The 13997-nt window shown below is 30.8% G+C and overlaps 3 protein-coding genes across 4 annotated transcripts; 2 read left to right on the top strand and 1 right to left on the bottom strand.

The window, feature by feature from the left end:
• Positions 1-837: 837 nt before the first annotated feature.
• Positions 838-2958, bottom strand: LOC100790509 (geraniol 8-hydroxylase). Its single transcript, XM_006587894.4, has 2 exons — positions 2307-2958; positions 838-1622 (listed from the first exon to the last, which is right to left on the bottom strand). The coding sequence occupies exons 1-2, from the start codon at positions 2562-2564 to the stop codon at positions 1008-1010; spliced, it is 873 nt and encodes a 290-aa protein (XP_006587957.1). The 5' UTR covers positions 2565-2958; the 3' UTR covers positions 838-1007.
• Positions 2959-4161: 1203 nt separating this feature from the next.
• On the top strand, positions 4162-8182 carry LOC100780383 (uncharacterized). 2 transcript variants are annotated; one of them, NM_001361241.1, is made up of 3 exons: positions 4162-4561; positions 5427-5557; positions 7152-8182. In NM_001361241.1, the coding sequence occupies exons 1-3, from the start codon at positions 4367-4369 to the stop codon at positions 7897-7899; spliced, it is 1074 nt and encodes a 357-aa protein (NP_001348170.1). In that variant the 5' UTR covers positions 4162-4366; the 3' UTR covers positions 7900-8182. The 2 variants fall into 2 exon arrangements, with proteins under 2 accessions (NP_001348170.1, NP_001242260.2); NM_001255331.2 differs by having other exon boundaries at positions 4162-4548.
• Positions 8183-10007: 1825 nt separating this feature from the next.
• On the top strand, positions 10008-11548 carry LOC102660429 (protein MAIN-LIKE 1-like). The gene is made up of 3 exons (XM_006588287.1): positions 10008-10060; positions 10937-11066; positions 11186-11548. The coding sequence occupies exons 1-3, from the start codon at positions 10008-10010 to the stop codon at positions 11546-11548; spliced, it is 546 nt and encodes a 181-aa protein (XP_006588350.1).
• The last annotated feature ends 2449 nt before the right edge of the window (positions 11549-13997 follow it).

Genomic DNA, 13997 nt, shown 5'->3' on the forward strand with positions numbered 1-13997 from the left:
AAGGAGTCACGAATAATATTATAAACAGATTAATAATTAATCACCTATTAGAGTTGATTACAAGTTGGAAGACATGGAATTCACATTTTATGATTGGATTATAGTTTGAGAGATAATGAATGGGTAGAGAAAAAAACATGAGAAATCAAAACACGTTAGATAAAAAAAAAAAAATTATGTATAACAATAACACCATTTGATTGATATGAAATAATAACTTATATCTAAGTATGTATATATAATGAAATGTTTTATCAAGTCTAACAAATTTTTCACGACAAATTAACATAAAGATCTTATTACAAATTTAAAGTTAATACATGGACTCAATTAAAAAAATAAAATATAAAAACCTAATTAAAAATGTATAATAATATAAGAACCTGCATACTAATTTAACCATAAAATAATAACCCTAAATAATGTATTAAAAATTAGTTAGATCATACTTACATAATATAAAAAAAATCTAACTTAATTAATCAAACAAAATACATAAATATTATAAACTTTTTAATTTGTAGCTATTTGCGATTCGTACATATAAAAAAGGTACACAATATAATAAATTTCTCCTTTTATTATTCCCCGAACAAACTCTGGCGGCTAACTTCACAAATATCTACATTTATTGATTTTCTGGTTGCCTGCATATATAATATGGTACACTGATTTAGTTTTCTTAACAACTAGACCGGGGATGCAGTACTGCACTACAGTTATTTGTTCGTACAAACCAATAAGGGTGCATTTGACTAAGAACACATATACATAATTACTACCAACACCAGCCAATACAAAAGATATTAATTTTTCTATTTTAATCAAATGATTCAAGATTTAAATCTTGGTTATTGAATATCAAATAAATTATATAAAAAAATATCTATATTATATATACTTATAGTGCATAACAAAGATTTATTACTTCTTTTGACAGAAAACAAATTTATACCAATGACATGCTGAGAAAAAAAATTACATAACTACTAGGCCACATTAACATTCTAATTGCTTGGTTTGAATATTGGAACAGCTAGCACAGGTTGAGCCTTCCCCAAGGTAAGTCCAAATTTTTCATCCATATTCATATCCTCAGGTTTAATTCCATCCTCAAGCATCCAATCAAAGGAATTGATGAGCAAACCCAACATCAAGAACAACAATCTTATGGCCAAGGGCAAGCCAGGACACATCCTCCTACCAGCACCAAATGGGGTCAGCTCAAAACTCCTTCCTCTAAAGTCAATTTCTGACCCCAAAAACCTCTCTGGTGAAAACAAACTAGGGTTGTTGTCCCACAACTTTGGGTCCCTACCAATGGCCCACATATTAACCAACACTTGTGCACCCTTTGGGACAGTGTAGCCATGCATCTCCAAATCCACTTCAGCCTTTCTAGGCAAAAGTGGAACTGCTGGGTGCAGCCTGAAGGTCTCTTTCACTATTGCTTGCAAGTAAGGGAGTCTTGCAATGTCTGATGCTTCCACCAGGTTGCCTTTGCCAATAGTGTTCTCTAGCTCTGCCTTTGCTTTTGACATTATGTTTGGGTTGTGGAGTAACTCAGCCATTGCCCATTCTACTGTGGATGTTACTGTATCTGTTCCTGCCACAAACAAGTCCTGACAAAAAACACATAATTTAATTAGCAAGTGGGATATTTTGCTGCAGCTGGCCAATCCCCATCACAAAAGTTGAAATGATGCTGAAATCTAACCCTATTTCTTTAGATTAATCCTCTTTATATATATTATAAAGAAATGAATATAATTTTGATGCATACCATCATTATAAAAACTTCTCTACTATCAATTTAAAATTGTTACAAAAACCAATAATCTGATCATATATATTGATTAAATAATAATGTAATTTTTTTTATACAAACAAGGTTTTTTAATTAAATTCTAAAGCAAATATCAAATGAAAAGGTAAATATGAGTTTAATTTCTAGGTATGACCGTTGTTGGTGTAAATTTTTTACATTAATCTTCAACTACTCAAAAATCACAATTAATATTTTTTTAAAGTAATTATCATAGAAACTAGTAAAATTATTATAGGTGTCATTGTCAACTTATAAATTAGATGTTAGTGTATCTTTTACACTTTAAAGTGTGAAGTCATACACGGTTTCCTCTAAAAATATTTAATATATCAAAAACGTATTCCTTCAATATTTTCTTCATTTAGCAAGTAAAAAGAGTAATAAGAAAACAGGATAAGAAAATTTAGAAGTATTCAACAAATAGCAAAAAGCTTAATCAAGAGGAAAAGAAAAGTGACAAGAAAGGAAATAAAAATACCAATGACAAACGTTCAATCTTATCTCTGTACATCTCCTGGCTGTTCTCTTCAGCATTGTTGAGAATGGCATCTAACATGTCATTTTTGGTGCAGTAACCATCCTCATTCCTTAGCTTCAACCTTTTGTCAACCAAGCCCTTGAATATGGTCAACAACTTCCAAAAGTAACTCCCCGTGCGCCTTCTGATTCCATGAGGGTCAACCACCTTCAACACTGGGAAACAATCAGCCAAATTTGGACTTCCAACCTCTTTCATGATGTAGTTCTAACAGTAAATAGCTTCGGTAAGAAAGGAATCTGCAGTGTGTTTGGAGACTTCAAAGACAACCCAAGGCTACAAAGTATTTCTATTCCAACGTGCAAAATATATCACGCAATGTTTAAATTTCAGAAATTTTCCCTTCTATTGACGGTGTTGTTTCTAAACAAGAATTGGTAATTCACAAGTTGATCAGATTCAAGTTATTGTTGGAGATAATTAAACAATAAAAGCAGTCCAATGGAGAGCCAATTTCATCTCTTGTGGAGGTTTTTTTTATCAATCTTTTGTGGGAAATTTTCGATACTGTAACTAAGCTTCTCAATTATGTGAAAAAATAATGAGATTTTTTGTCTTTTTAAACTTTGTTACTCAAAATAAAATCTTCTCCCCTTATTCAATAACAAAAATTGGTTATACAGTGTGTTTTTTCTTTTGTTCAATTTTTTAAATATTTTACAAATCATATATAAAACAAAAATGTTTAAAATATTATTGGCAGACGAGGATAATTACATGATAGTTGTGATGATAATTTTAACATAAATTAAATTTTTAAAATTTTAATTTTATATTTGATAAATTTTATAAAAATTTTAAAGTTATATGGGGCTTTAATTTATCATGTGATACATTCTCTCTCATATATATATATATATATATATAAATAAAGATCATATATTATATTGGATGATTATATTCTTTATCATATTCTTAAAATAAAATGTATATTTTTATTCCTTTTTGAAAGATATTAACCCATTCGAGTAATAAAATATGTCCTTTTAACGAGTATTATTTGGATTCTTAAATTATTTCCAAAACAAATTTCATTAAAAAAACTAATCTTTAATGTGATTTCAACAAATAATTATATCATCCTAAAATTTCCAATTTTTTTTATTAAATCCCAAAGGAAATTATATTATTTAGTAAATCATTAAATCTTAAGCATGTGTTAAGAGTTTGATCTGTTATTTGATTGAAAAACATTAGTGGAAAAAAATTAATCTCTTAAATGAATCTCAATATTTTAAAGGATTAATCATTGACTCTTATCAAAGAATAATTCAGATTTACCTAAAATTAAATACAATAATTAGATTAGAAAAAAAATCTCCAATTTTTTATAGTACTTCAACTTCACATGTTACATTTATATTCTGAAACTGCATTTGAGGTTTAGCTAAAATCAGACAAAATTCTCTATACTCAACTTTAACAAAGAACTTCATTCTAGAACTTGAACTTCACATCACTAATCACTAGTTAAGTTAAAACAGTCCTTCATTAACTAGTTTACATGTTCAATGGTTTTAACTTTTAAGATTCAATCACGGAATGTTCTCCTATTCTAATTCTAAATCTAAAGTCAATAAACAAACGCCAAATATACACGGAGTTTAGCAGCGCCAAACTTTGACCAAACTATTTGTTTGTATTTAATTTAATGAAGATTTTATTTTACGGTGGTCATTATTATATCTTTGCATTCTAATTTATCCTTTTTTTTTAAAATATTCTTTCACCCCCTAAAAAAAAAACTTGTTTCACTCAATTAATATTAATTATTTATAACGCCGAAAAAAAAACCATTGTAACTAAACTGAGAAAAAGAAGAGAGAGAATCATCCTTCCTTTTCCGAGAAAGAGGAAGAAAACGCCGAGAAAACACAGAAACCGATTTCGCCATCATCCATCAAAGATCCACAAATTCATTCATTCATTCAGCAATCCCAATTCATTAATCTGCAAAATGGGTTTTGGATGTTGAAGCGGGGGAGGATTGACAATTTGCGATGGAAAGGGAAAATTGGAGAGAACACATCAACAGCAATAGCAATGGGAATTATTACGATAGGTTTGTGTGTGATTACGACAACGGAGAACGAAGCCCTGCAAAGCCTTCTTCGCCTCCCAGACTTGGCTACATCGAACACCATGTTTCCAAATTCGATACCTTGGCCGGTGTCGCTATCAAGTACGGTGTTGAGGTACTTTCATTTTTTTTTAAAAAAAATCATTTTTTTAATTTTTATTATTAGTTATTTTATTTGTATAATTTTTTATTTTTTGTATCAGCTTGATTTTGATTGTTTTGATGCTACTATTAGAATTTGTGTTGTGGATGGTTTATGAGTGTGTGTGCATGCATGTTTGTTTACCCCTCTTTAGGAATTTGATGATGAAAGAGTGGTTTGTTAGTCAAATTCATGCAAGAGGCAATTTGGTCATGAAAGGGTAGTGTGAGTCAAATTCATGCAAGAGATAATTTGATGATGAAAGGGTAGTATATATGGTTCAAATTCATGCAACTTTTTTGTGGCACATGGTGTGGGCGCAACCTATGTCTGATTCTGATGTGATACAAGTACAACAAAACTTAGATACAGTTTTTTTAGGTGTTTCTGGTATTGTTTTCCAATCAGAATTGAAGTTTTATTGGTAATGTATGCTGACCTTTGATTCCAACCTTTGTTGTGCGGATTAGCTGGTTGGAACTTCGATTCAGTTTGAAAATAGTAACGTATGTACCTAAGAGACTGAATCTAAGATTTGTCGGAAGAGATATTAATAGTGGTGAAAACTCAAGTTATTTTCTGTTTTGAAATGGTTTTGAAATTTTTCGTTGCATTGTCTTTATTTCCTTGTCGCGTTTTTTGCTTTTGTCATTTTCGAGTGTTTGCTGAACCGCCTACCACTTTATGTTAATATCGTTGTCGGTTTTCTCTCTCCAACACCACTTTTGATATGAGCATTGTGCTGAATTCTTGTTTCTTAAGTTTTCTTCTTTTTTTCTATGTGATTTGTGTAATGGAGTGTAATTTCTTCAGCTCTTTTTGATTTGGAAAATTGTAGGTGGCAGACATAAGAAAGATGAATAGCCTTGTTACAGACCATCAAATGTTTGCACTTAAAACTCTCCACATTCCGCTACCTGCAAGGCATCCTCCATCTCCTTATTTGTCAAATGGTTCCAGTACTCCAGGGTATGTTTATCTCTTTTTGGATTAAGGAAAAGCATTAAATACAAGAAATTAGGTCTTAGGGATTGTTTGGTAAACAGGTTGGGAGGTAGATCATAATTGGTTATTTTCTATGTTTGTTATACTTTAAAATGAGAGCAGAATAGGACATAAGGTTAAGACAAGTGGTATATTTTGGTTCCACCCCAATGTAACAACAAACTGTTCCATTCTGTTTTCTTTTGCTTGTCAAATGCTGCCTCATACTTTTGACTGAAATATTTGAGAAAAGTATCTTGTATAAAACAAAAGGGAGGGGGTGGAGGAGGAATTTCTGATTTCTTCCCTTAAGTTGGAGCTTTCATAGGGGAGTTTGATATTTTGGGCACGATTCATGTTAAAATAGCCAGCAAAGTTATTTATTGTGCTTTGGTTAAGTGCATATGTTGGGGCATGCTTGTATAGACAGACAAAGGTGAAGGTGAAAAACGGAGAATGAATCTAGATTGAAATTCGGTGCTGTAATTTTTTTGAATAAATAAATATATTCAAGGAACAGGTTTTTAGATTGTATTCATAGTCACTTTAAAACATTTTTACACCTCTATTAAACAAGACAGTGCCGCATCATGTGAAAATTTAAGCTTTTTGCTTGCAGTGTAGGGTTTTAACAGTTTCCAAAGTAGTTGGGAAGATTTTGTTCACTAATTCCGCAAAGCTCTTATGCTGCCATTAAAGCAAAATGAAATCCTTATTTTTGTTATATCGTTAGGTCAAATTTTTAGTTTCATGTATCTGTAATATCATTCAAATTGCTGTTATTCCTTTATTCTGCTCTGTTATCATATGAACAAATTCTTCTATCTTATTATCATGTAATTTTTCTTGCTTTATGTATGACTCCTTTATTTTTTTTTATTATATGACTACTCTGTTTCTAGATCATTTCAATGGATGATTCCTGTATTACTCATTTTAAAGATTGTCATTTTGATAACTGTCAATTCCCCAATATGCTCTATGTTTCTGTGGGAGTTTAATTTGTAGTAATGCAGTTGAAGTGCCAGGTTGTTATTTGTCCAACAGGTTTAATATTGGCTTTAGGTACAGAAACTGATATCTGATGGATGCTTAACAATAAAGTATGACAATGGTATTTGCTGTCACAGTTGCTTGTAATACAGTGTAAAATGAGGTGGTGATGGTAATGTAATGAGTCTTGGGAAAGTGCATGGTGGACAATGTTTTTCATGGACTTTTTCCATAATGTTGTAATTGATTCTGGTCGTTGACGATATATTCCTCTGTTTCTTGAATGTTTCTTTTTATATGTTGCTTTTGTTCAAACTTGGTGTTTAAGAATTGCATATTAACTTAATTATGCTGTAATTGGGTATCTTCTATCTGTCATTTTAATTAATTTCTTACCATATGAATTTCTGTGAACGGGAATCGCCTATGTAGAAATTTCAGAAGAATTTGTAATTCAAGAAAATAATTTATAATGTTCACTATTTATGTTGGTTTCAATATATTTTTTATTATATATCATTACTTCTGAGTGATTTATTTCCCATGGCATTTAAATCACTAATGACCATGAATGTTGTCCCTTCAGACATGGTAACTCGGATCACAGTCCACCTAATCAGGCACACCATGATCTGCTTGATTCATTCCAATCCCTGAGAATAAAGTCATCAGAGCGGAAGGTCTCCCCAGCCATGAACTCATTACAGGGCTACTATGGACTTAAGGGGACCCCAAGTCCCTCAGAAGATGGTCCATTCCCCAGAAACTTACCTATGTCTGACCGACCTCTGAGTCATCACCGGAAATCCAGAAGTTTGGTCAATGTAATTTTGGAAGAAATTATGGAAAAATCAGATGATGCACTGGCTGCAGAAACCAGGGAAGTTGGCTCCAATAAATGGAATGACAAACTTGGCCTGAGACATCAGAAATCTGTAGCTGACTTTATTAGGATACCGGAGTTGCTTTTGAGGGAGGATAATAGCAGCAGTGGTGTTCTTCCATCAAGAACAGGAAAGGGCTTAGCTCTGAGACAGAAAGCAGCTAACCGAACCACAGCAACAACTGATTCTGAACCAATTGGTTTGAATCCTGCGGCGTTGGGCATGGGGGATGCTTCTCTAATTGATGGTTCATCCGGGGTCAGGAAATCATCAAGCACTTCTTGTTTACAGGATCAAGATAACAGTGGCTCCTCGTCCATTTGGCCAACCAAAATGTGGAATTTGAAACCAGACTTACAAGCCCTCTCAACTGCAGCCATTGGAAAACCAATCTTTGATGGCTTTCCCAAGCCAATAACTGGTCGGAAAAATAAAGCTGCTCTTGATTAATGTATAGAAAATTTATGAACACAGTTTTGACCCCGTTTGTCAGGTTATGGAATCATTAGCCGCTACACCAGTGGGTAGATTGGAGGAAGTAAGACAATGTAGAAGGGACATAAAAAATCAAACATCATATTTTATTTCTCTTTGAATAGGGGCATTATTTTTATGCCAGAAAATACTTCCATTTATTCATTCTTTTTAAGAAAGTCTTGGCTGCCTAATGGCCATCTTTTTTAAAAAAAAAAAAAAATAGAAAATACAGGAGTGGAAGGACCTGATTTCTCCACCTTAGCCTTCACCTAATTTTTCTTTTGGTAGTGTTATAGTGATTCTTTTGTGGGTTAGGGCACATTACACTGATTGGCCAAAGTACTAGTTTGGCAGGCCGCAGGTGTAGCATGATTACTTTGCAATTTGATTTAAAGAGTCTATTTTACATTTTTACATTTGCAGTAATCATACGAACTTGATTGGAAAGGTAATATAAAAAGATGGTGTGCTGCTGACTCTGCATCGCAAAACTTTCTGCTCTTGACGTTAGTGAATGGACAAAATGTAAAAATACTTGGAGGGTAAGTACGTCATTCATTAAGCAAGCATTACTGCATTAGAGTATGTTTAATGTAAGACCTTAATTTGGGGTTTTAACTATTTTATTAGTGGGTGTGGGGTCCTTTTGTATTTAAGAACATTAACTAATTTTTATTTGAACTAGAGAGCATCCCGTGCATTGCACCGTTTTTTTAAAAAGAAATATTTAGAATATATTTTCTAACAGATTTCTTCAAACACATTCTCCAATTTTAAAATTTATTCAATGATAAAATTGCAGGTCCTTAATCACATTTAATTATTTTCTCTCTAGATTTTGTAGTTTAAACCAAAGTGTGTTGTTAAAGTGTATTACATAGTGTGTAACACCAAAGTTTCCCAACAAACAAGCTTTTAAAGTCAAAATACTGATAAACATTGCTACAACCAAAACAAACATAAGATAAATACTTCTTTTTTCCTAAGAGTCTTTAGAAATTTATTTGCCTATTTTTATAAGAACTTTTTCTAATTTTTGTATGCATTAATTATTTTTTTTATGTATCTTTACTTAATTATTGTCTCTTTTAAATATTAATGAGAAACAATTAAGTAGAGAGAGATAAGAAAAAAATAATTTTAAAATAATAATATAAATAATTGATAAATTTAATATGATTAACTAAATTAATTATTTTTCTTAAGGAATATAAATTGGTTGAAATGATTTTATGATTAAGGACGGATGAAGTATAATTTTGTCATTAATGCAACTCTGAGTTGGAGTTGCATGAGTTTAAGGTTTCTTAATAAACAAGCTTTTAAAGTTAAAGTACGGATAAATATTACAACTAAAACAAACAAAAGATAAATATAATTTTGACAAATATTAATCAATGTCCTTAAGACATTAGTTAAGAAATCTAAGTGGAAATATTTTTATTGAAAGACGAAAAAATATGTTTTTAATAATTTTTTTTGTGTTCTTCTATGATTTTCATACTAAATGTGTTTTTCTTTTAGTTCTTTAACATTAGACACGAGTTAGTAAGACCCTATAATTTTTTCATTAATAACCAAATTGAAGAAATTTATTATCAAAATCCATTTATGTGAATATCATCGGTTTGGTTACCAAATCAATCAAGATGTAAAATACTACTCTACTGATAACTTAACTGAAGATAGTGTGTTACACAAGGTTGCCATACCATTGAATCCATATATTGTCTAATCATGTCCACTTCATACAAAATTGTTTGGGGTGATGCTAGGTGCATCCAGTATTATTGCTGGTGCACCTAAAAATTTAAGTGAAGTGACAAAAATGCTCTTCACTTAAATTTTAAAAACCCTTACTATCCTCGTGGTACTGTTCCACCTCCGTTAGTCTGTACGCTGTGTCGTCTCCTCTTCTGCTCATGCTGCGCCTGCTTCTTCTTCATTTTTTTGTTGCTTTCCTCCTTGTGGTTTCCTCTGTCGTCGTTGAGTGCTTCTGTTGTCGGCATTGAGGACGTCTCCATTGATCTTTGCCACTTTCGCCGTTGAGGTAAGCTTCATGGCCTTCGTTCTCTTTGTTAATGGCTGCTTTTGGTGTTTGGGATGTTTTGGTTTCATATGGATCATATGATCTGTATGCGTTATATAATCCGTGTAACACATACGAATCATTTGATCCATATGAGATATACGGATCATCTGATCCTTATGACTCATATGGATCATCTCATCTGATCCGTATGTTATTTTTTTAATTAATTAAAAAAATGAAAAATTAGTTTGTAATAGAAAAAAAATATATGTAAAAGGTGTTATTTTGTTTTTGTTTTTAAATATTTTTTTTATGAAATATAAATATTTTTTTTGGTTGTAAATAGTTATTGTTATTTTTTGAAATAATAAGTAGTTTATTGTGAATTATGTGTTTAAATAGTTAGTTTATTTGTAATTGTAAATATAAAAATTTAATTTAGTTTTAAAAATAGGTATTGTTTGAAAAATTATGTTTTCAATTATGTTTTTAAATAGTTAGTTTAGTTTTAAAATAGGTATTGTTTATGTTTTAAATAAAAATAGTTTTATATTGAATTATGTCATGAAATAGTTATTAATTTTGTATTTGTTTATAAATATTTTATTTGTATGAAATATAAATATATTATTTGATTATTTTTTTGTAGATAGTTATTGTTTATTAGATAAATAAAGAAATTGTTTATTTTGTATTAGGTTTTTAAATAGTTAATTATTTTAATTCTAAATACAATGAATTTGTTTTTCTTTTAACTATAATTTTTTTTAATTAAGGAATGATTGTATTGTAATTGATTAAGTATTGTTTGAATTTTGACCAAAAAATGTATGTATGTGAAAATTTACAGATTATGGTTAGAACTAGAGGTTTAAGGCGTGTCTTAGTCAGAGTTATAGGAAGAGCCCTAGGGAGAGGGGATAATCGTGATTCAGATGATGTTCTCCAGCAGTGAAGGCCCACAACATTCACACGTAGGCAACGAGAAGCTGCCGCTGTTGCTGAAGAGCTATTCCAACATACTGAAGAAGTTGTTGATGATGCCGAGGGTTTTCCAGGCGGGCATTGTGACACATCAGTGTTGACTACCTATGCTGATCATGTTGCAGTACTTGGAGGGTAAGTACGTCACTTATGCCACATCATGGAGAGGTATTTATAATTTTTAATAAATATTATTTCAACAAATATTTGTTATTATTGTTAAAATTATTTAATTTTTTTTAGGAACGTCCTGAATTGAGGTTATCCTCCCATGGAAAGAAGGTTCAGAAATTCGAGAGGCCTGCTACTGAGATTGAAGGCTTGGTTGCTGCCACAAGATTAAGTTCTTTGATCGCATGTTCATTGGACACTGGCGATCGGAGACTTATATCCACTTTTGTCGAGAGGTGGAATAAGGAAGCGAGCAGTTTCCATCTTCCAGTAAGAGAGGTCACCATCACCCTCGATGACGTGGCCTCTTTGCTCCATCTTCCCATTATAGGAGCATTCCACAGCTTCGACACTCTTCATGTTGACAAAGCGATGTTGATGTTAGTGAAGTTACTTAAAGTTGCTGAAGATGAAGCTAGAGCTGAGACAGTGTAGTGTCATGAAGCATATGTATGCCTATCGTGGCTACGAGAGATTTATCATAATAAATGTGAGACTGGACTCTAGATTGCAACAACTAGAGCTTATTTGTTGCACTTGTTAGGTTGCACTATTTTTGCTAATAAGAGTGCAACACATGTGCATGTCGTCTTCTTAGACGTCTTCTGAGACCTCTGTCAGAGTGGAAGCTACGCATGGGGAGTTGTCGCCCTAATGCACATGTATGATAATTTGAATGATGCTTGCAAGAGCGGCGGTAAACAACTTGCTGGATATATCACACTGTTACAGGTAATTGTGAATGATTGTTATTTTTGTCCTTATCAAATCTGTGTAGTGTTGAATTTATGAGCATTTTCTATCTATTGTTGAGGCTTTTACGATCTTAAACTATGATAAAAGGTCACCACGTGTATGCCACTAAACATCTACAAAGGCCTTATCAGCATTGACGTATTGAAAGTGGCTTGATTGCCTAACGACGCACGGATCATGCATGAACATTATGTTAATCATTTATAGACTATGTTTATCATTTAAAGACTATGTTTATCATTTTATTTTGTGAATTTTATTTTTTGGTGTTGCCAATTTTATTTGAATTATTTTTAATATTACTAATGTCAAACATATATCATTTAACACCAAAACGTAACAATAAACCTTGGTTTTCAAGTCGCGGTTAACTCTAACAACACACGTAAGTAACAAAATTTAAGTAATATATTAATGTAGCAAATAATTATATATTAATGTAGGACATTACAAAGTCAACAGAACCTAAATGTTCACTCTTCACTTAAATCAACATAGTCTCTTTTCAACATCATCAAATTTCTATACTGATGCATTGTACTGATATATGGGAGTTGGCCACTGCTTTGCTTGAGGATGACAATTCCTAGACCATAACAAAGCTAGAGGCGGTAAGGACTCCGGTCACTTAAATAGACCATAACAAATATGAATCATATATATGTTCAACCAAGAATTAGATTTTTTTTAACTTTTTTTTACTGATTTAATTTGTTTTTTTCTTGAGCCAACATAAAAAACAAAATAAAGTATTTGCAATGCAATATAAGAGTTTTTTCTTACGATGATGAGAGTTAAATTTTAATGTAATTAAAATTTCTGATTAAATTATAAATATTGTGTTGTTTTTTTTAGCATAACCTAGAAATAATGTTTTAGAATTTCAGAAGGGGTATTCATGGTTAGTTTGATTCAGATTTGGAGGAAAATAAAATTTAAATCAAATGTTTTTTAATGGTTTTACAAAAATAACATGGTTTTGTTTGAAGATTCAGAAATAAAGTTATATAAAAATGTAAATAACATAATTGAATACAAACAAGACTGAAACACAATCAAGGCGACATAATAGCAATATTATTAAAAAAATATAATGAAAATAATAGTAGAAATATAATTGTTTCAGATTTAGAAAATATAAATTTAATACCCGAATCAACCAACATCGAATTTTAATTGGTTCGGGGTAAAAAAAATCAAACTAACTTAATTGATTTGATGTGAATCATAGGATTTATCAAGTTGTTATGAATAACACCCTTATGTTCCAAGACTATATTAATTTAGCTCAAACTTTTGAAATTAATAACGATAATAAAAAACTTTCTTATTGAATTTTAATACAATTACAAATTAAATTAGAATAACTAGGATGAAAAACAAAATTGTACCTACAAATATTCAAATATTCGTGGATAAATTTTGTTACAAAGAAAATGAATAGTTTAATGAATATTTGTGATTAAAATAAACAATATTTCTTCTACTCCGCTAATTAATAAGATGGAAGTATATAGTAAGACACTTGTAGGTTGGTGATTTGGTTCAAATCGGAGTATTTGTTTATGTGGGTTTTAAATTTGGGTATTTATTGATATGTGTAGGTGGTTGATGATATTTTTTTTCTCTCCCTTGAGCAATAACCATATTTTTTTTTCTCCTTTAATTGATTGTAGTGGTTTTTAATTAACCATAGTAAATGATCATTTAAAATTCTAAATCCATATTGGTGGTTTGAAAATCTCCAGAAATTATATTTTAAAAAGTTAACAGTCATGTCATAAGTTAATGAAAAAATCTTGGATAAAAAATAAAACTCTTCAAATATCAAGAACAAAAATTTTAATCAAATAATAAAAAAATTTAATCGGATAAAAAAGAAAAGTCAAATATATATCAAACATATTTTAGTCTTTTTAAATTGATATTAGTAAACCAATTACAAAAAGAGTTTATAAATATTAGCTTATATATGATTGTTCCTATTGACTAATCTTCCTATATATAAGCATATAATAAGACTATGTTGAATACTCGATCTTCTATCATAAACGAGTGAACTTCTCCTAACATGCACCTCATATATATATATATATATATATAACACATAAGAATTGCTAACATATAC

Source organism: Glycine max, chromosome 9, assembly GCF_000004515.6.
Source record: "Glycine max cultivar Williams 82 chromosome 9, Glycine_max_v4.0, whole genome shotgun sequence".
NCBI classification, from domain to species: Eukaryota; Viridiplantae; Streptophyta; class Magnoliopsida; order Fabales; family Fabaceae; genus Glycine; species Glycine max.